At 48.9% G+C, this 22586-nt stretch overlaps 1 protein-coding gene across 6 annotated transcripts in view; it reads left to right on the top strand.

Annotated features, from left to right (window-relative positions):
* LOC123775278 (uncharacterized) overlaps positions 1 to 22586 on the top strand; it is a 477428-nt gene that overhangs the window by 311807 nt on the left and 143035 nt on the right. For all 6 annotated transcript variants that reach the window (XM_069311593.1, XM_069311592.1, XM_069311596.1 and 3 more), the window contains 3 exons: positions 20931 to 21105; positions 22174 to 22287; positions 22426 to 22586. The exon at positions 22426 to 22586 is cut by the window's right edge and continues 361 nt beyond it. In XM_069311593.1, coding sequence (XP_069167694.1) covers positions 20931 to 21105; positions 22174 to 22287; positions 22426 to 22586 — 450 coding nt within the window. The remainder of the gene's footprint in view (positions 1 to 20930; positions 21106 to 22173; positions 22288 to 22425) is intronic.

Here is a 22586-nt window from a genome sequence, read left to right as displayed (position 1 = left end):
AAGCCCGGCCTGAGGCCAGGCTTGACTTGTGAGAGAGACTTCTTGTACCGTACAGAGACACTTTACACGGGCTGCACCAGCCCCCCGCGACTTACAGGCGGGGGCTGCACTAAGGCCTTCCTCAGTCATGCAAATTTCCCGCCCTACCACAAAACTGGGCGCCATTTTCCATCTGACGCAGACAGTGTAATCGCGTCTGGGTGAGGACCAGTAGAAACACAGCGCTGTGATGGCTGACTGTAAACAATACACGCGGTATATGAGGGATTTCCGTCTCTGGATTAGAAACACACCAGAGGAAAAAGGTCGAATGTTTCTTGTGTTTAGTAGTTGGTTGGTGCGTCTAGTGCAGGTACTCACCTAATTGTGCTTGGGGGGGTTGAGCTCTGGCTCTTTGGTCCTGCTTCTCAACTGTCAATCAATTAATGTACAGGTTCCTGAGCCTACTGGGCTCTATCATGTCAACACCTGAAGCTGTGTGTCCCCCACCACCCTTGACCTTCCCCACCACCCACCAGTCACTGTGTGGTGGCCGGGGTCACCGCCAGTCACTGTGTGCTGGCCGGGGTCGCCGCCAGTCACTGTGTGCTGGCCGGGGTCGCCGCCAGTCACTGTGTGCTGGCCGGGGTCACCGCCAGTCACTGTGTGCTGGCCGGGGTCACCGCCAGTCACTGTGTGGTGGCCGGGGTCACCGCCAGTCACTGTGTGGTGGCCGGGGTCACCGCCAGTCACTGTGTGCTGGCCGGGGTCGCCGCCAGTCACTGTGTGGTGGCCGGGGTCACCGCCAGTCACTGTGTGCTGGCCGGGGTCACACCGCTCACCATCGTGACCATTGTGGGGCTCCTAATATGTTGTCTGACTGCAGTTATAACGTGTGAGCCTGGTTTGTGCCTCGGAGAGGCTACGGGATCCAGTAAGTTCAGTAGAACTTCGGTTTCAACCCTTTTAACCCTGTCGTAGCTCAGTCGATTAATGCAGTGTCTGGGATGCTCCCGGACGCAGGTTCGAATCCTCGTCACGGCCCTTGTGGATTTGTTCAGGTGCCATTCACGGTGTTACGGTCACTGTTCCTTGGGGGCCCGGCGTGTATGTATCTTGCCTGGCAGGCCTTTCCTTGCAGTATCTGTTGCAAGCATTAAGAGGCGGCCTGCAATCGCTACATTAGGGTGTTACTCTGGCGCCATTATTGCTCTTGGTCATACGGGTGTTTGGTGTCATACGGCCGACTACAGCCTCCACACCTAATGCGATGGTCCAGGTATTGTGGTCCCACCACAGACCATCGTCACACATAGATGTTGTTGTTGTTATAGATTCTGCTACTCGGAACAAGTTCCAAGTAGCACGGGCTATGGTGAGCCCGTAGCGGACTTACCTCCAGTGCCCTGCTCGCGTACACATAGATGGGTTGGTAATATGTTCTACCTTGTGTGGCATTATGACTGCTACAGTATGTGACGGGCAGTTCTCCCTCCCACAGGTAATGACCAAGTTTGTGCAAATTATTTGGCCCCTTTATTACCTCTGGTGCAGCGAATCCGGCAAGTTATGCAGTGCACTCAACAGGAGTATGGGGAGTATACCTCTTAAGTATACCCTTAGTACGCCTCTTGGCTAGTTTTCTCTCCATGAGTGTTGTGGGTGTAGAGGAGGAGTGGGCATGGGTTTGGGGGTAGAGGTGGAGGAGTGGGCATGGGTGTGGGGAGTAGAGGAGGAGGAGTGGGCATGGATGTGGGGGTAGAGGTGGAGGAGTGGGCATGGGTTTGGGGGTAGAGGTGGAGGAGTGGGCATAAATGTGGGGGTAGAGGAGGAGTGGGCATGGGTGTGGGGAGTAGAGGAGGAGGAGTGGGCATGGGTGTGGGGGTAGAGGTGGAGGAGTGGGCATGGGTGTTGGTGTAGAGGTGGAGAAGTGGGCATGGGTGTGGGGGTAGAGGTGGAGGAGAAGTCATGGGTGTGGTGGGTATGCACGGGAGCATTCTTGGTCGGGTGCCAGGGTTGTGGCAGAAGCACCATGCGGCCCCACGCCCTCCACCCATGTTTGGAATACAGAGGTGAGAGTGGTCGGGTGAGATGGCGGGCGTGTTGTCGGAGGCGTGAAGCATGACACGTGGTGGAGACCGTCCCCGTGTGAGCCGTCCAGGCACCCTGCTAGTGGCAGGCCCAGGCTACACTACACACACACACACACACACACCTGCTCAGTCTTGTCAGAGGACGCCCTCAGGGAACACCACCACAGCTAGCCTGCACCACCAGCGACCATACCACCGTACATCAGGTGACCACTTCCTCTCTCATCTCCCCCTCACACAACCAACACCGTCCCCCACCACCGACACTGCCCCCTCTCCACCACCGCTACCACCAACACAGTTCCCTCACCCTCACCATCCCCCTCACCAGCACCTGTGAAGTCGCATGTGCTTGCGACATCATGCCAGAGTGTGGATAGTGCTTGCTGCGTCCCAGCCGCCCGGAAGGGTATCCTGTACTCCATAACCCTGGGCACTTACAGCGCCAACCCACACTGTCTAGTCACATATTTCTTGCGTCTTGGTCTCCGGAGGTCTGAGTCCATAGCTGTGCTTGGGGGGGTTGAGCTTCGGCTATATGGTCCCGCCTCTTAGCCAATCGGTATACAGGTTCCTGAGCCTACTGGCTTCTATCATATTTACATTTGAAACTGTATATGGAGTCTGCCTTCGCCACACAACTTCTTAATACATTCAGTTTGTTAACTACTCTGACACGGAACATTTTTCAGCAACAGTGCCAGGTAACAGCTGGTGTTGTCAGCAACAGTGCCAGGTAACAGCTGGTGTTGTCAGCAACAGTGCCAGGTAACAGCTGGTGTTGTCAGCAACAGTGCCAGGTAACAGCTGGTGTTGTCAGCAACAGTGCCAGGTAACAGCTGGTGTTGTCAGCAACAGTGCCAGGTAACAGCTGGTGTTGTCAGCAACAGTGCCAGGTAACAGCTGGTGTTGTCAGCAACAGTGCCAGGTAACAGTTGGTGTTGTCAGCAACAGTGCCAGGTAACAGCTGGTGTTGTCAGCAACAGTGCCAGGTAACAGCTGGTGTTGTCAGCAACAGTGCCAGGTAACAGCTGGTGTTGTCAGCAACAGTGCCAGGTAACAGGTGGTGTTGTCAGCAACAGTGCCAGGTAACAGGTGGTGTTGTCAGCAACAGTGCCAGGTAACAGGTGGTGTTGTCAGCAACAGTGCCAGGTAACAGCTGGTGTTGTCAGCAACAGTGCCAGGTAACAGCTGGTGTTGTCAGCAACAGTGCCAGGTAACAGGTGGTGTTGTCAGCAACAGTGCCAGGTAACAGGTGGTGTTGTCAGCAACAGTGCCAGGTAACAGGTGGTGTTGTCAGCAACAGTGCCAGGTAACAGGTGGTGTTGCAGCACCCAGGTTCGTCGTTCCTCCGTGCTACTGTAGTGTAATCCCCGCGGTGGGCGCCTGTTATCTTCACTATCGTCTTTGGTTACTGGCGGTGTTCCTCCCTGGATGTGATGTCGCTCTCCAGCGTGTGAGACGACCTCTCCTCGACGTTAGTGTTCCTCTTGTAGTGTACCGTCATAGTTGTCATGTTACAAGTGCTCTTTGTCATACTCCTACTTTGTTATGGTTGCGCAGTCATGTCTCGGCTCTCCCGATAATGCAGCCAGTGTCTTATTTGTTCCAGAGCGCCCTTTGCTGCTTCCTGAATTACTACATGTCTCCACTTTATATATAGGTGTCTTAGGCTCTGTATCTTGTTATCTTTTCTCCATATATTTGCTTGTCTTATCTTAAACATGACCGTTTCTGCCCGAAACGCTGCGCGTACTAGTGGCTTTACAAGATTGTAAATACTATGTTATGTATTCTCACAAACCCAATGTACCTTCTTGTTTAAAAAAAAGTTTGTGAGGGTACCACCTCTGGTGCCAATGTGGGGACCCATAGCCTCGGAGAAGAAAATAAAAAGTATTCTTGTATATATATAAATAAAATAAATAAATAAAATAGGTATCATGCTCCGTACAATTACTCATATTTATTCATGTATTTCTTAATCCGGTTCTTCCCTCTCACTGAGATTTCTTGTTGTGCGCCTGTGAGCATGACCTGCACGCAGGCGCCTGACGGAGCCAGCTTGGCTAAGGTATGGTGCCCTCGGCGCTACTGTCTTCCCTACTCAGGGACCACACTTTCCTGAGTGTCTCTAGGAGCGCCCTGGCTCCCCTGCCTCCTTACCTGTCTTAACATTGGTGTGATACACACACACACCGTGTATGTCTAGCGTGGGGTATTCCCTCGGGTGTGTGTGTGGTGCGCCGTGTGGCTCTCGCACTCTTCACACTGCAAGACATCGAGTGAATCACAGCAGGTCACGCCTTATGCTCTCAGTGTCACCTTACATCTACGTTTCCGTCGCCATCTTTGTGGGAGTTACGTGCGGCTCTTAAGGCAGTGTTTGGTGGCTGTGGCGCTCTTGGTGGCCCCAACACACGTGTCCCCTCGTACTCAACTAGTTGTGCTTGTGGGGGTTGAGCTCTGGCTCTTTGTGTGTGTGTGTGTGTGTGTGTGATCTCACCTAGTTGAACTCGCCTAGCTGTGCTTGTGCGGGTTGAGCTTTGGTTCTTTGGTCCCGCCTCTCAACTGTCAACACACATTGTGTGTGTGCGCGTGTGTGTGCGTGCGTGCGTGCGTGCGCGAAGGCGTGTGTGTGTGTGTTGTAGTCGTCTGGAGCATAAACGATGTGTTGGAGGTGTTGAGAAGTTGAGAACATACACGGTGTGTGTTATAGGTGTATGGTGGCCAGTGTTGATGGGCCGCCCCCACACGGTGTGGAGTGTCCCGCGGGGCGGGGGGGGGGGGTGAGGCATTTCCTCACACACTTCCGGGGAGAGGAATGATGGTGTTCCTACCCGCTGTCTCACATGGTGTAGTGTGACACACACACACACACACACACACACACACACACACACACACACACACACACACACACACACATACAAAGATCTAGGAGTTGATATCACACCAAACCTGTCTCCTGAAGCCCACATAAAAAGAATAACGTCTGCGGCATATGCGAGGCTGGCTAACATCAGAACAGCGTTCAGGAACCTGTGTAAGGAATCATTCAGAATCTTGTACACCACATATGTAAGACCAATCCTGGAGTATGCGGCCCCAGCATGGAGCCCGTACCTTGTCAAGCACAAGACGAAGCTGGAAAAAGTCCAAAGGTATGCCACTAGACTAGTCCCAGAACTAAGAGGCATGAGTTACGAGGAAAGGCTGCGGGAAATGCACCTTACGACACTGGAAGACAGAAGAGTAAGGGGAGACATGATCACAACCTACAAAATCCTCAGAGGAATCGACCGGGTAAACAAGGATAAACTATTCAACACTGATGGGACGCGAACAAGGGGACACAGGTGGAAACTGAGTACCCACATGAGCCACAGAGACGTTAGAAGGAACTTTTTCAGTGTCAGAGTAGTTAACGGATGGAATGCATTAGGCAGTGATGTGGTGGAGGCTGACTCCATACACAGTTTTAAATGTAGATATGATAGAGCCCAGTAGGCTCAGGAATCTGTACACCAGTTGATTGACAGTTGAGAGGCGGGACCAAAGAGCCAAAGCTCAACCCCTGCAAGCACAAATAGGTGAGTACACACACACACACTTATTAATACATCTATTAATAATGATAGTATGATATTAATACATCTTCAGAAGGCCTTCTGAAGATGTATTAATATACGAAAGTACTTAAAGAAATTCCAGTTTCAATTCTTCCTCCGTGGTCTGACACTATCATATATATATATATATATATATATATATATATATATATATATATATATATATATATATATATATATATATATATATATATATATATATATATATATACACTATAGATGGTGAACTGCTGGGTGTATACTGTGGTGGTGAAAGCTGGTGGTTTTAGGGTGATGGGGAGGGTGGTGGTGTTAGGGTGATGGGGGAGAGTGGAGGTGTTAGGGTGATGGGGGAGAGTGGAGGTGTTAGGGTTGATGGGGAGGGTGATGGTGTTAGGGTGATGGGGAGGGTGGTGGTGGTGTTAGGGTGATGGGGAGGGTGGTGGTGGTGTTAGGGTGCATGGTGGAGGCCAAGGGGAGGGGGGCAGCCGGCGCCAGGGTGAGGCCATGTGACAACCAGTCCCCCTACTCTCCCCCATCACCCCTCAACCTGTCTTCTCCCTCATGCTCTCACCAACCTCATTATTCTCCACCCCCACCACTCCCTCCCCCCATCACCCCACCATAACCACTACCCCTCCACACCCAAGAAAGCTCCCTCCAGCCTAGCGCCTGGACACCCAACTCCTGAATGTGACCAGCTAAAATAAACGTCGTGGTGGCAACGGAAGAAATTTTCAATATTGCAGACGAGGCTGACGCTCTGGTTCGTGTCCCCCTGGTTGGTGTCCCCCTGGTTGGTGTCCCCCCTGGTTGGTGTCCCCCCTGGTTGGTGTCCCCCCTGGTTGGTGTCCCCCCTGGTTGGTGTCCCCCCAGGTTGGTGTCCCCCCCTGGTTGGTGTCCCCATGGTTGGTGTCCCCCTGGTTGGTGTCCCCCCTGGTTGGTATCCCCCCTGGTTGGTGTCCCCCCTGGTTGGTGTCCCCCCTGGTTGGTGTCCCCCCTGGTTGGTGTCCCCCTGGTTGGTGTCCCCCCTGGTTGGTGTCCCCCCTGGTTGGTGTCCCCCCCCTGGTTGGTGTCCCCCCTGGTTGGTGTCCCCCTGGTTGGTGTCCCCCCTGGTTGGTGTCCCCCCTGGTTGGTGTCCCCCCCTGGTTGGTGTCCCCCCCTGGTTGGTGTCCCCCCTGGTTGGTGTCCCCCTGGTTGGTGTCCCCCCCCTGGTTGGTGTCCCCCCTGGTTGGTGTTCCCCCTGATTGGTGTCCCCCCCCCCTGGTTGGTGTCCTCCCTGGTTGGTTAATATTTGTCAACATGGTGGATGAGGAGAGGGTGGAAGAGGGCCAAGCCGTGCCTGAGGGCTGACAGGCGTATAGTCCGCCCTAGCTGCACCATCTGCTAAAGATGCGCTCATCTTTTGTTTTACATAAAAATAAACAGTGACTCGCCTCACGTTAATTTTTTATCGGTGTCGAGTATGTGTGTTCTAAATACTTTTGACTGTCTGAGCTCATGCACTTCATGTAAATGGGAGCGGTGCTTATACAGCTGATGACTGCACCTACCACAATACTCTCCCCTCAACTGTACCACAAGTCACTGCCACTGTAGGGGCTGGGCAGTGTGGGCGGGGCTTGTAGGAGACAACAGTGACGGGTGGTGTGGGCGGGGCTTGTAGCTTATACAGCAGTGACGGGTAGTGTGGGCGGGGCTTGTAGGTGACAACAGTGACGGGTAGTGTGGTGGTAGATACCACGTGGCGGGGGCGTGAGGTAGCCATGCAGCGTGTGGGGGCAAGCACAACATGGCTGCCCCGAGACACACTACCATAGTGCCTCCACAACCACTTTGCCAACATGTATTGCGCTCTCCCACCAGGTACCAATGTGGCGAGGACTTGGCAAGTGCCTCTTCACCTCTGGCTAGACTCATATATACGTTGCTCTCCACCCCCACCAGATCCTTCCCAAACTTTCAGGTGTATTAGTCTCTGCCAAACTCCACGGGACTGCAGGTCGATGAAGGTGGTGTACACTGCAGGTGGTGGTAAAGTTGGAAGGGTTCTTACATGCAGTATTGATCCTGGTGTATTAGTGGTGCAGCGGCCGCCGGCCTACCCTTAGGCAGGTCAACACCTCGCTGCCCACTTACACTCTCTTCCTCATATTAACATAAAATGTTGATAAATCTGGCTAAAGATTGTGTATCTGGGCAGTGAGGTGTAGACGAGTCAGAACACTTCGCTAGTTATTAATCGATATGTAAAGGTCACACTTTTCTCACATTAGATGACGTGTTAGGAAAAAATACTCGGAGCGTTTAGTGTGAAAATGTCGCACTTAAGGTGGAGTTTCTACAAGCAACGGATTGTTGTTGTTTTTAAAGAGTGAAGCAGACTGTATGGACTACACATGTTCATGACTCTTTATATGCCTCCCAACAATGTGCATAGAATTTGGGAGAGGACTGGTAAGTGTTCAGTCTGTATAACAATACACGTATTACCCAAAGAAAGGTGGAACCGCCTACCCGCCGAAGCCGTAAAGGCCAAAACACTGCTAAATTTTACAATCCAGCTCAATAAAATCATTAGGACAAATGGAGGGACCTATAATTGACAAGCCGCCGACTCCTGTTCTCGTCAAGTCCACTAGAGAGATGGACTCAAAATTTACCTTTGAGCCTCTCAGGTAAATTCTGGTACAATTTCTGAAAGAAATGATGGAACTACCAGATGTAATGCATTGATGGGTCTGCGGGCCGCTGCTCGCTCCCTGACCAGGCCCCCAGGGGGCATATTTTATATATATATATATATATATATATATATATATATATATATATATATATATATATATATATATATATATATATATAAAATGATAGGCTGCATGAACGCGCAAGCTTAAGAACTCTAAATAACCTGACCAGGATTCGAACCCATGCATGTCGCTCAGGATCACCTCCAAACGTACACAGTACTGTGACTACCTCACCAATGACAGTCCTTCGTTGGTGAGTAAAATGAACATGCATAGCAGTGATGGTATGTTCATACCATACATATACATACATACCACTCATACTAGTGAGAGTATGCATGTTCATACCATTCATACATACTCCTGCATACCATTCATACATACACATGCATACCATTCATACATACACATGCTCCTGCATACCATTCATACATACACATGCATACCATTCATACATACACATGCATACCATTCATACATACACATGCATACCATTCATACATACACATGCATACCATTCATACATACACATGCATACCATTGATACATACGTGATATACCATTCATACATACACATACATACCATTCATACATACACATGCATACCATTCATACATACACCTGCATACCATTCATACATACACATACATACCATTCATACATACACATGCATACCATTCATACATACACCTGCATACCATTCATACATACACATACATACCATTCATACATACACATGCATACCATTCATACATACACATACATACCATTCATACATACACATACATACCATTCATACATACACCTGCATACCATTCATACATACACATACATACCATTCATACATACACATGCATACCATTCATACATACACATACATACCATTCATACATACACATACATACCACACATACCAGTGAGGGTCAGTGGGTCCCTTCCCTCGTAGGTTTGACTTCCACGTGAATGGTGAAGCCAAAGATTGTAAACATATGTATTATTAATAATTCTTGGAGCCTGTCCCGCCATTCTGTGGCTAGTAAGGAGCCGTAGTGTGTCGAGCTGAGTGTCCGGTGAAGCCCAGCTGTCTGCACATGTGATGGTCACAATGTTTGGTGGTGTTGTGTAGTTACTGTGGTCGTCAACCCACTCTTTGACTTCGGACGTGAACCCTTTTTTGGGGGGCTCTGGGACCTTCCGGCCCACTCGTTGCAGTGATCTTACGACTCTAGTTTCTTTGCCTTGTGGCATGTTTCATGTGATAGCCCGTCCTCCAAACAAAGACCCAAAAGTGATTCCATGCACCCGCCAAACCCCCTGTTTATGAATGAAAAACGGTTTACACACGACTCACAACTGCTGACGTCCGAACACTTCCGGAACAAGTGCTTCACTGACGAATTTTGTTCGAACCACAACGCTGTAAATGCTTCACCCACGTACTACAAATACAAATAATCGCCAACAGAACCTAAACACCTAACCTAACCTATGCCTATATATGTACAATATGCTAATATAATACAATATTAATTTATATTTAAGAAAATTCCCGTTTTGATTGAACATGTAAACAGCATGTAAAAATTGATGAATGCGTCTGTGGGGTCGACCGCTGGATGGAATGGACTTGAGTCGAGGACGGGTTGTAGGTGCAGCCTTCTGGCTATTTTCCTCGTGCTGTACCGTGTGGCGCTTGTGGGAAGTTCGACTATACCTGGGATATATGCAGTATTTGACCATTTCCCAGGATGCAACCCACAACAGTCGACTAATACCCAAGTTCCTAATCACTGCTAGGTGAAGAGAGGCAACGGGTGTAAGGAGTCCATATGTCTCGCCCTGCCTGGGGTGTGTGTAGGTAGTGGTGTTGTGTGGAGGTACTGATGGTGTGTGTGGAGGTGGTGTGGTGTGGTGTGGAGGTGGTGTGGTGTGGTGTGGAGGTAGTGATGGTGTGTGTGTGTGTGTGTGGGTGTGGTGTGTGGTGTGGTGTGTGTGGTGTGGTGTGTGTGTGTGGGTGGTGTGGTGTGGTGTGTGTGTGTGTGTGGTGGTGGTGTGGTGTGGTGTGGAGGTGGTGTGTGTGTGGGTGTGGTGTGGTGTGGTGTGTGTGTGTGTGGAGGTGGTGTGGTGTGGTGTGGTGTGGAGGTGGTGTGTGTGTGGGTGTGGTGTGGTGTGGTGTGTGTGTGTGTGGAGGTGGTGTGTGTGTGGTGTGTGTGTGGGTGGTGACATGGTGGCATATATACAGGCTGTGGTTTATATATTGATCGTGGTGCAGCGGCCTGCCTCACACTCCCTGCTCTGTCACTCTCTAACTTGTGTTATTGTCCTCTCTCAGCTCTCAGCTCTCTCCATGCTCTCATCCGTCCTCCCTCACCCTATACCCGTCCTCTCTTATCTCTCTCTCTCTCTCTCTCTCTCTCTCTCTCTCTCTCTCTCTCTCGCTCTCGCTCTTTCTCTCTCTCTCTCTCTCTCTCTCTCTCTCTCTCTCTCTCGCTCTCGCTCTTTCTCTCTCTCTCTCTCTCTCTCTCTCTCTCTCTCTCTCTCTCTCTCTCTCTCTCTCTCTCTCTCTCTCTCTCTCTCTCTCTCTCTCATTCAAAATCCTTATCCTGGCCCCTTCCAAGTGCTTTATAGTCGTAATGGCTTGGTGCTTTTCTTTGATAATTCTCTGCCTCATGGGTAGACATTACCCCTCATGGGTAGACATTACCCCTCATGGGTAGACATTACCCCTCATGGGTAGACATTACCCCTCATGGGTAGACATTACCCCTCATGGGTAGACATTACCCCTCATGGGTAAATATTACCCCTCATGGGTAGACATTACCCCTCATGGGTAGACATTACCCCTCATGGGTAGACATTACCCCTCATGGGTAAATATTACCCCTCATGGGTAAACATATAACTCAGTAATGTACTGTTTGAGATGTGTGGTTAGGTATATAGAATTTTACATAGCAGAAGACCATAGCAGGGAAGGGAAGAGTCCTTCCCCTTCCCTCGCTCCCTCTGTTCCACCTCCTCCTTCCTCCCTCCCTTCCCCTCCTTCCCCTCCCTCTTTCCCTCCTTCCCCTTCCTTCCCCTCCTTCCCCTCCCTCTGTCCCTCCTTCCCCTTCCTTCCCCTCCCTCTGTCCCTCCTTCCCCTCCCTCTGTCCCTCCTTCCCCTTTCCTGCGCTCGTTTCCTCCGGTAAAATAATGTCATCTAAGGACTTGCTCGCTCGCGTTTAGTGATGAACGTTTCTGTATGGATTATTTCTGGGCATTACATCATGTTTATCTCCATCACAACCTGCTTAGGCGTCCTGTTACACACTGACGGCTGACTCCCAGGCTGACACATTACTCGATGACAACTTGCTGACCCCTGAGATGCGAGTAATTGAGTGTGCGTATGAGTGTAGTAGCGTGGGGGAGGGTGTAAGTGTTATGACTGGTGTAGAGTGGTTGGAGAGGCACTACACAGGGGGCGGGGAAGCAGTTTCCATACGCTTCCCGCCCTTCACTTCCCCCTACTAACACCCCGCGTGTCTCCTCCACCTGCGTTATATCCAGTCCTATTTGCCTGAATATATGTATATATCACATAGCGACTTCAACATTTGATGTTGTGGTATATAGGAAGGCAGAAGTGGTGGAGTAGATGAGTGAAGGAATATATTGATGCAGTGAAGGGCGGTGTTGTGGCGTCATAAGAAGAGCATGAGAGGGCGGCGGCGTGAGTCACCAGGCTCCTCTCTTTACCAGCCGGACATTTTGGGGAACACGAAGGGTAGCCTAGCATGCTCCAGGGAAGATTCCCAAATGTTGGTATTTGTTCAATATATGCAGCAGTGATGTGTTGTGGCTGCGCACCGCTGGTCCTGTTGAGGTGGTGCGCAGCTCTGCGCACCTCCTCATGCCATCTTCACACCCTGTGGACTAAACGAACCGCTATGCCAAATGAAGGCTCTGGATCAATCAAAAACCCGCTTGGCCCTCCCATTTTACTTCTCACATTAAATCATGTATATTTTTAATACAGGAGTGTGCTTCGTTATTAACACAGCATTTCCATTGCACTCAAATTGTTAGTTTTGCGTTAGTTTATGTGCAAAGTAACGCTGTATTATTGGATGGCGTCATGGTACCCGAAGATCCTGCATGACGTCACATGCCGGCAGAAGATGCTAGAATGTCTGCCACACGCAGCTAATGATAGTACGAACTGTCATAACGTACTTACACTCTCCAACTCTAGACCAACATGTAGAAGTAGTATTAGTAACTAGTTAAAGTATTGTAATGGATTAATATTGGGGGGAAAATGGTGGTGAGGAAAGCCGTGTTGGCAGCCCTGGAAAGAGCAGTGTCTGGGCGGATGGTTGGGCGTGCGGAGCGAGCACATACACTGGACGGCAGCGGTGGGCAGCATGGGTCCTCCACACACCTCCTGCACCTGCCACCACATCCGCACCCGCTGCTCCGTCGCTGCTCACACCCCTCCCTCTGCTGCAGCAGCGCTTCTTGCAGCCATAACTGAGAGCAGGAGCAGCTAGCAAGTGCAGAAGACATATATCCCACGGCGCGTTAGTCCTTCACTAGCTATTCCCTCACCACGCTAAGCATTGTGGGAGCATTCAATGGCGTGTTAAATGTTATTTTTTACTTTTAGATACAGACACTATATACACTGTGATTCTGTGTTCAGGTCGTCGCGCTCAGAACAATGCAAGACGGAGTATTCCCTGGAAACAAAATATTTCCACCCATCTGTGATCTCGTGCCAAGACCTCGCCGGCCAGTCTGTAAGTCAGCTATCGCCCCATCTCGGCCAACTCTCTGTACACCAGCCCACGATAAAAAGGTCTTCACTGATCTTGGAAATGTGAACATTAGCGCTGAGGGTGCGTGTTCGTGTGGTGCATTTGAACAGTGTTATATCCTCGACCTTGGCCATAGTGGGCGGAATCAATAGTGGAGAGCGCACCGGGTGGAGCTGCCTCACGTCTGGCGGGTGTCTTGGCCAATATTATATTTCCTACTGTAGAGCCACCACGGTGCATTGACTGAAGAGAGTGCAGTAGCTAGAGGCTGCTAGTCTCCCTCGTGTATAACGTCCCAGACCTGTAGTGTCACATCAACCATGAACCACAACCGTGTTTTAGTGACAGTTTTGTATTGTGAACTGACCAATGCACATCTTGCTTTTATAAAAATCATCGAAGTCAACAAACCAGACACACGTTAGATGAACATAACTTAGTTTAGCTAGTGAACAAGTGTTGTTATACTGCTAGTCCATGTTTTTCTGTGATAATACTTTAACACTCAATTAGAAAACGGGAAATAAGTTTAACTGAGAATCACAAACAGTTGTGTATTATCAATTTAAATAATATATTATTTCGGAGAAGGATCGCCGGCGACGCTGCCAAATTAAACCCGTAGTAGAGAACATGACCTACATGGCAACAGTGGCGCATCGCTCACACTTGGCGATACTGTCTACTTGAGAATATATGCTATATGTTAAAGGTGATTATTATGTTGTAATTACACTCTGTCGTGTACTTGTGTTGACATGAAGTAAAATTGTATCTGATTGAGTTCATGTTTGTTACTCAGCATTAAAATGAACGTATGTTTAACATACTGTCACTCATGCGTCATAACTGACGTAAAGCTTGCTGCGCTGTATAAGAGTTAGAGCAGTCTCTTCTAGTTATATGACGGGAAGAGGTACAAGGATCTCAGTCTACGATGGGTTGTCAGAAGGTTACACGACAGCTTGTAGTAACCCCGGCATAAGATGAGGTTTGAGGAGGTGAGGCGCACGTATACCTCCCTCCCCCGCTACCCACAGGACCTGCCTGCCTCCACGTCAATACTCAGCATGGCTACGCACCCTTTGACCCTTCACCGCCATCCCCTCGCTGCTCTTCCCTAGTCTCCCCTCCTCCCCTTTCACCACAGTTTGCTGACTTCCGCTACGTTAGTTGCAGTATTGCAACTTCAGCTTTGACTATGGATGCCACCTGATGTGTGGAATTATTAGGCTGTCCTGTCATCACCTGCGATAATAATGAATAGAATATTTCCTTTTTCCAGTATACACAGTGCATACAGGCTGTGTGGTGGTTAAGTGAGGGAAGGATGAGGCTGCCATGTGGCTGTATTATCACGTGAGGCTCATGAGGTCACTCACGTGGCTGTATCATCACGTGAGGCTCATGAGGTCACCACGTGGCTGTGTCATCACGTGAGGCTCATGAGGTCATCACGTGAGGCTCATGAGGTCACTCACGTGGCTGTATCATCACGTGAGGCTCATGAGGTCACTCACGTGGCTGTATCATCACGTGAGGCTCATGAGGTCACCACGTGGCTGTATCATCACGTGAGGCTCATGAGGTCACCACGTGGCTGTATCATCACGTGAGGCTCATGAGGTCACCACGTGGCTGTATCATCACGTGAGGCTCATGAGGTCACCACGTGGCTGTATCATCACGTGAGGCTCATGAGGTCACCACGTGGCTGTATCATCACGTGAGGCTCATGAGGTTACCACGTGGCTGTATCATCACGTGAGGCTCATGAGGTCACCACGTGGCTGTATCATCACGTGAGGCTCATGAGGTCACCACGTGACTGTATCATCACGTGAGGCTCATGAGGTCACCACGTGGCTGTATCATCACGTGAGGCTCATGAGGTCACCACGTGGCTGTATCATCACGTGAGGCTCATGAGGTCACCACGTGGCTGTATCATCACGTGAGGCTCATGAGGTCACCACGTGGCTGTATCATCACGTGAGGCTCATGAGGTCACCACGTGGCTGTATCATCACGTGAGGCTCATGAGGTCACCACGTGGCTGTATCATCACGTGAGGCTCATGAGGTCACGTGGCTGTATCATCACGTGAGGCTCATGAGGTCACCACGTGGCTGTATCATCACGTGAGGCTCATGAGGTCACCACGTGGCTGTATCATCACGTGAGGCTCATGAGGTCACCACGTGGCTGTATCATCACGTGAGGCTCATGAGGTCACCACGTGGCTGTATCATCACGTGAGGCTCATGAGGTCACCACGTGGCTGTATCATCACGTGAGGCTCATGAGGTCACCACGTGGCTGTATCATCACGTGAGGCTCATGAGGTCACCACGTGGCTGTATCATCACGTGAGGCTCATGAGGTCACCACGTGGCTGTATCATCACGTGAGGCTCATGAGGTCACCACGTGGCTGTATCACCACGTGAGGCTCGGGACGAGGGCTCTGTCTCCTCCCCCGAGAACACACAAAACAAGTTTCAGTTTTCTATTACTTTAAGAGACTTTCACAGGAACTATATATAATGTTGAGATAATGTGTGCGTGTGTGCGCGCCCGCGCGCATGTATTGTACACCTACATGTGTTTGCAGGGTTGAGCTAGGCTCCTGGCCTCCGCCTTCCGAACGTTCTTAGATCAATGCAGTGTCTCATTTTTCACATTTACAATTAAACTTTAAATCGACTTTCAACGACTAACGTCTAACCTGTTCCACTGGTTAATAGCTCAAACCCAGACAAAGTGTGTTCTGTCGATTCTTTGACTCGTTTGCACAACCCATTCTCCGAATTGACAGTACGGTTTAATACTAAGTGTAATAAGTACATTTCCTTACTGTCATACATAGTACATAATTGCACTTATGGGGCTGTTTAATTTACCTCCCCATTTATTCTCCTCGTTTTCTGTTAAGACAGAATTTTAGGATGAAGTTTACAAGTTTTAATTGTTATACACAAGTTTTAAATATCAGGAATTTCTTTTTCAGTTGTATTAAACAATAGAGACTTTATACAAAATTTGAAAAATCCTGAGTTACTTTACAATTTATTTAAATATTTTAGTTTTGTTGTATTAGTTTTATAAAACTGTAATATCAATATAGCTATAGGTTAAGTACTAATTGTAATTAAGAAGCAATGAAATGCTTATCTTCATACTCTTAGGTTAGGTTAGGTCATGGTTTTCTATTCAGCTTTTCAGGTAAACTCAAATAGTCACAATATATTTGACTACGATTTAATACTAAGTGAAAATAAGTACAATTCCTGACTGCTATGAATATTACATAATTGCACTTACTTGTGCTGTTACATTTACCTCCCCATTTTTGGAGGCCGGGCTGCATTTGCGCCTCTAGTTTCCATCCGTGACCCCTCGTTCTGCTGTTCCTAGCTTTAAACAATGCTACTTTGTCAATTCCCTTTAGGAACTTATATGTTGTTATCATGTCCTCCCTATATCTCCTTTCCTTCAGTGTGTGTGAAGGGCCAGCTCGGTCTTTCCTCATAGATCAATCCCTTCAGCTCAGGAAAGAGTCACGTTGCATATCTTTGGACCTATTCTAGTTTCTCCTTGTCCTTTTTAGGTAGGCGTTCCATGCTGGGGATGACTATTCAAGAGTGGGCCTCACCTCACTGTATATAGGGCCCAGAAAGACCCCTTTCTTCAAGTTTCTAAAGTATTCATGAATGTTGTCCAGTATGCTGTATGCAGCTGTTGTTACTCTGCTAATGTTGTCCAGTATGCAGTATGTAGCTGTTGTTACTCTGCTAATGTTGTCCAGTATGCAGTATGCAGCTGTTGTTACTCTGCTAATGTTGTCCAGTATGTTGTATGCAGCTGTTGTTACTCTGCTAATGTTGTCCAGTATGTTGTATGCAGCTGTTGTTACTCTGCTAATGTTGTTCAGTATGCTGTATGCAGCTGTTGTTACTCTGCTAATGTTGTCCAGTATGCTGTATGCAGCTGTTGTTACTCTGCTAATGTTGTCCAGTATGCTGTATGCAGCTGTTGTTACTCTGCTAATGTGGGGGTCTGGTATCAGTTTTAGGGTTATATCCACTCCCAGGTCTTTCTTCCTTTCTGATTAGAGAATCTGTCTTCCCTTCATCCTATACTGCTGTACTGGTCTTCCCTTCATCCTATACTGCTGTACTGGTCTTCCCTTCATCCTATACTGCTGTACTGGTCTTCCCGTCATCCTATACTGCTGTACTGGTCTTCCCTTCATTCTATACTGCTGTACTGGTCTTCCCTTCATCCTATACTGCTGTACTGGTCTTCCCTTCATCCTATACTGCTGTACTGGTCTTCCCTTCATCCAATACTGCTGTACTGGTCTTCCCTTCATCCTATACTGCTGTACTGGTCTTCCCTTCATCCTATACTGCTGTACTGGTCTTCCCTTCATCCTATACTGCTGTACTGGTCTTCCCTTCATCCTATACTGCTGTACTGGTCTTCCCTTCATCCTATACTGCTGTACTGGTCTTCCCTTCATCCTATACTGCTGTACTGGTCTTCCCTTCATCCTATACTGCTGTACTGGTCTTCCCTTCATCCTATACTGCTGTACTGGTCTTCCCTTCATCCTATACTGCTGTACTGGTCTTCCCTTCATCCTATACTGCTGTACTGGTCTTCGCTCTACTGTTCCAATCCTCAACTTTCCATTTTGCTGGGATAAATTCTAGTAGCCATTTTTCAGATCACTTACGGAGTGTCCAAATCCATTTGCAATGCATCACAACCTACCCCTGTCCTAACATTTTTCATTAGTTTTACATCATCTGCAGACATTGATGTACCTGGAGCATACTTGGAGAGGGTTCTATGAGTTCTTCTACTCCCGGGCTCGGCCCGACGCCAGGCTCGACTTGTGATGACTTGGTCCAACAGGTTATTGCTTGGAGAAGCCCGCAGGCCCACATATCCACCACAGCCTGGTTGGGCCGGCACTTCTTGCAGGAACTTATCAAAGTGCCTCTTGTATACATCCCCATTGTTCCAGCAATATTTCTAATGTTTGCTGGGAGGGTGATATGTAGGAGTCAGTTTCCTCTATCAGGTCATTGACATACTAGTAACAGGATGGGCCAGAGAACCGACCCTTGTGGTACTCTACTGGTAACTTCTCTGTACTCTGACGTCTCTGCTCTCACTGTAACCCTTTGCTTCCATCCTGAGAAATACTCTCTGACCCACATTGACTGAGCGGAGACACGAGACGAGGCTAACCATAGCCCGTGCTACTTGCCCCGCTCCTGTATCAGGTAAGTCCACTACGGGCTCACCATAGCCCGTGCTACTTGCAACTTATGTTCCCAGTAGCTGAATCTAAAACAACAACATTGAGCGAGCGTTCGTGCGTGCTCACTTACAAGCAAGCATGCACACATAGTGAGCGTGTGTGTGATTAAGAACATAGCATATTTGAGAAAGTTAATTGAATGAACTGAATACTTAAAGGGGGCATATTTTGTGTATATACACTTAAGTGTTTACCCTCGTCCTGTATTATCTCCTGGAATAAAGTATTTAGTGTCGGTCAATAATGTATTGTGGAGGCCTTTGTTATCGTGCAGTGGTTGGGAGTCCGACACCAGGCGGAGCAGTATTACGTCCCTCTCCACCTGGGGACTTGACGCCCTTGTCCAACTGGGGACTTGACGCCCTTGTCCACCTGGGGACTTGACGTCCTGGTCCACCTGTGGACTTGACGCCCTTGTCCACCTGGGGACTTGACGCCCTTGTCCACCTGGGGACTTGACGTCCTTGTCCACCTGGGGACTTGACGCCCTTGTCCGCCTGGGGACTTGACGTCCTGGTCTACCTGGGGACTTGACGCCCTTGTCCACCTGGGGACTTGACGTCCTGGTCCACCTGGGGACTTGACGTCCTGGTCCACCTGGGGACTTGACGTCCTGGTCCACCTGGGGACTTGACGTCCTGGTCCACCTGGGGACTTGACGCCCTTGTCCACCTGGGGACTTGACGTCCTTGTCCACCTGGGGACTTGACGCCCTTGTCCACCTGGGGACTTGACGCCCTTGTCCACCTGGGGACTTGACGCCCTTGTCCACCTGGGGACTTGACGCCCTTGTCCACCTGGGGACTTGACGCCCTTGTCCACCTGGGGACTTGACGCCCTTGTCCACCTGGGGACTTGACGCCCTTGTCCACCTGGGGACTTGACGCCCTTGTCCACCTGGGGACTTGACGCCCTTGTCCACCTGGGGACTTGACGCCCTTGTCCACCTGGGGACTTGACGTCCTTGTCCACCTGGGGACTTGACGTCCTTGTCCACCTGGGGACTTGACGTCCTTGTCCACCTGGGGACTTGACACCCTTGTCCACCTGGGGACTTGACACCCTTGTCCACCTGGGGACTTGACGCCCTTGTCCACCTGGGGACTTGACGTCCTGGTCCACCTGGGGACTTGACGCCCTTGTCCACCTGGGGACTTGACGTCCTTGTCCACCTGGGGACTTGACGTCCTTGTCCACCTGGGGACTTGACGTCCTTGTCCACCTGGGGACTTGACGTCCTTGTCCACCTGGGGACTTGACACCGTCCTTACCGCCTTGTTCCTGTAGTGTGAGACATGGTTGGTACATGTTCTCAGTTGTTACAGCACTCTTATGCCATATGTGCATGTTCACACATACCTACATATGCTTCAGCGTTATATACGTAGTATAAGCATTATATACACAGTATAAAAAATATATACACAGTATAACCATTATATACGCAGTATAACCATTATATACGCAGTATAACCAAGGTACAGAAAACTGGAATGACTAGTTTACAGTAAATATATATTGGCTCCTAAAGTAAAATACGTGTTTATAAAACCCCACGAATTATGCTCGTCGTTTCGACGACATTTAACGTAAAATTACCGCTCATAGCGTGAAGTATCTACAGAATAATTACATTTTACATAGACTATTTCGACAGTGATTAAGTATATAGTGTGGAAGTAACAGATACATTTTCAGCACATTGTTATTTTCAGCGAGAGGTAATGAAGGGGCGGCACAACCAGACGCCGAGCAGTGATGATATGCATCTCTGTAAGAGATAGAAGATAATATTCAGGATAAAGGAATGAACAGGAATTACCTGTGGAGGGCACTTATCCCATAGTGGTATCTCCTTACTATATATATATATATATATATATATATATATATATATATATATATATATATATAATATAATATATATATATATATATATATATAATATATATATAATGTATGTATGTATGTATAAGCTGGACTTTGATGAATGGGATGTTAGGCAGAATAGGAAGAAGGTGCGACATCGTAAGAGGTGAAGGGTTACACTTACCTGTGGCGGGCCAAAGTGGTGTGTTAGTGTGTCACGTGTGTGTCGTGTTCTTGTTAGGGTCTTGTGTGGCTGCCAGCTGAGCCCGCGTTGCTCCACCGCCACCCCGCCACACACTTTGTTTTGGGGTTAATGTGATCCTCAAGTAAAAATATATTTATTATGGAAGTTTGTTTTTATTATTGTTTAGCATTACAATTCCTTGCTTGCCTAACAATACTCTTTTCTTTGAGTTGTTTGTTTCAACTTGTTAAGGTAAGGGGAAGATTGTAGTGACCAGCATCTGAGGAAATGTGTTGTGTGTTTTGTAGGTTGGTTGAGAGCCTCCGAGGTAAGCTAACGTGGCTGAGTGGTGAGGCGGCTTTCTCAGAGCACCTGCAGGCCCAGCTGGACGACGCCACCAGGGCCCTGCACCAGGCTGCCACCGATATCGCCGCCCTCGACCTCTACCACCACGACTACGCCACCGTCCAAGATAAATTACAGGTACTCTTGAACCAGCCCCCTTGCACCAGGTGGTGAGACATTCAGCTTCCTTGTTAGCAGGTACCCAAGTTGCAATAAGTTAGACTAGTGGGTATGCTTCACTTTTTCTTTATGCTAGTTGTAATATTTCAATTTATATGTTTAGAGAGGAAACTAGCTTTAGCTATCATAATTTGTAAAGAGATTGAAAGCGTTGGGTGAAGATTGTCATGTTGGGAAGGGTGGAGGTGAGAGCACTTGGCGCCTCCCACAAGTTGCCTCACAGTGACAAGTAGTGGGCGTCACTGGCGGTGGATTGTGCGAATAACACGGGGAAGGGCGGGCCCTGCCCCGGGCGACCCCCAGCCCCGGCCCGAGTTAGCTAGGGCATCGTGGCTATATCTAGACCACTGGCTGAGAAACTTGGCACATATCCCTGGCACCCAGTCTACCCTTGGCCTCCTGTGAGTGTGACGCCGCTGCTGGTGCCCTCAGCAGTTGCATCACTCTCTAAACACACTAAGGACTCCCACTCAACATCTTCAACAGCAAGCATTGCCACCAACTCCCCCCCATTCCTTCATGCAACTTTGGGTATAAGGGATAAGGATATGTTGTTTGACTATAAATACCTGTCTAGTGCCACGTGCTTCCCCTCTGTGCGCGCACACATCCTCCCCTCGTGTCACTCCCCCCTCCTGATCCTTCCCCCCTCCCCATCCTCACCCCTCTCCCCTCCCCCATCAACTTTTTCCACTGAGTGGTGGCAAGAGTCCAGGCCTCCCTACGAGGCCAGTCAGGCTTGTGAACGCTTGTAAAGAGGAGAGCCACCATTTTCCTGGCGATATGAGCAGATCAGACTCTCACTATACTGCAGCCAGTGAATGGACACTATTCCCACACAGTGTGTTACAGTGTAGCCAGAGCACCTGCTTTGCCTCATGATAGCGGGAACCAATGAATGTGCATCTCACACTAGATCTCTAATAACTGTATAAGTGATAGCTAATGTGATATATGTATATATAAATATTATAGAGACATGCTTTATTAAGAAGATATGAAGACACTTGTGTTGTCTCCGTGCAGAGTATTGGATTGCGCGTGAACCAGGCAGCCAGTGAAGCCAAACATTTGATCAACAAGACCAAGAGTCACTACATAACTGAAGGTCGCTCTCTACCACAAGAAATTGCTTGTCAGGTAAATAACATGAACTCTACCTGTGATTAATACACTTTTGTGTGTGTGTTATCATACTTGTTTTTATATTTTATATAATTTGAATCGTCAGTTTTGTGCTCTTAGTCGAATACTACTATGTTTCATCTCCCTTGTCAGCTGTCAAGTTTAGAGTTAGAAGCGGAGAGCGCGGTAGCAAAGATGGAGGACGAGCACCAGGAGGCGAAGCGGGCGCGCACCATCCGCTTCGAGTACAACCGCGATGTAGAGTCGGTGCAAGCGTGGATTCAATCAGCCGAGTCAAAGGTGCAGGACAAGAG

Source organism: Procambarus clarkii, chromosome 70 (genome assembly GCF_040958095.1).
Source record: "Procambarus clarkii isolate CNS0578487 chromosome 70, FALCON_Pclarkii_2.0, whole genome shotgun sequence".
In the NCBI taxonomy this organism is placed as follows: Eukaryota; Metazoa; Arthropoda; class Malacostraca; order Decapoda; family Cambaridae; genus Procambarus; species Procambarus clarkii.
This window is presented reverse-complemented; position numbering and strand designations above follow the sequence as displayed.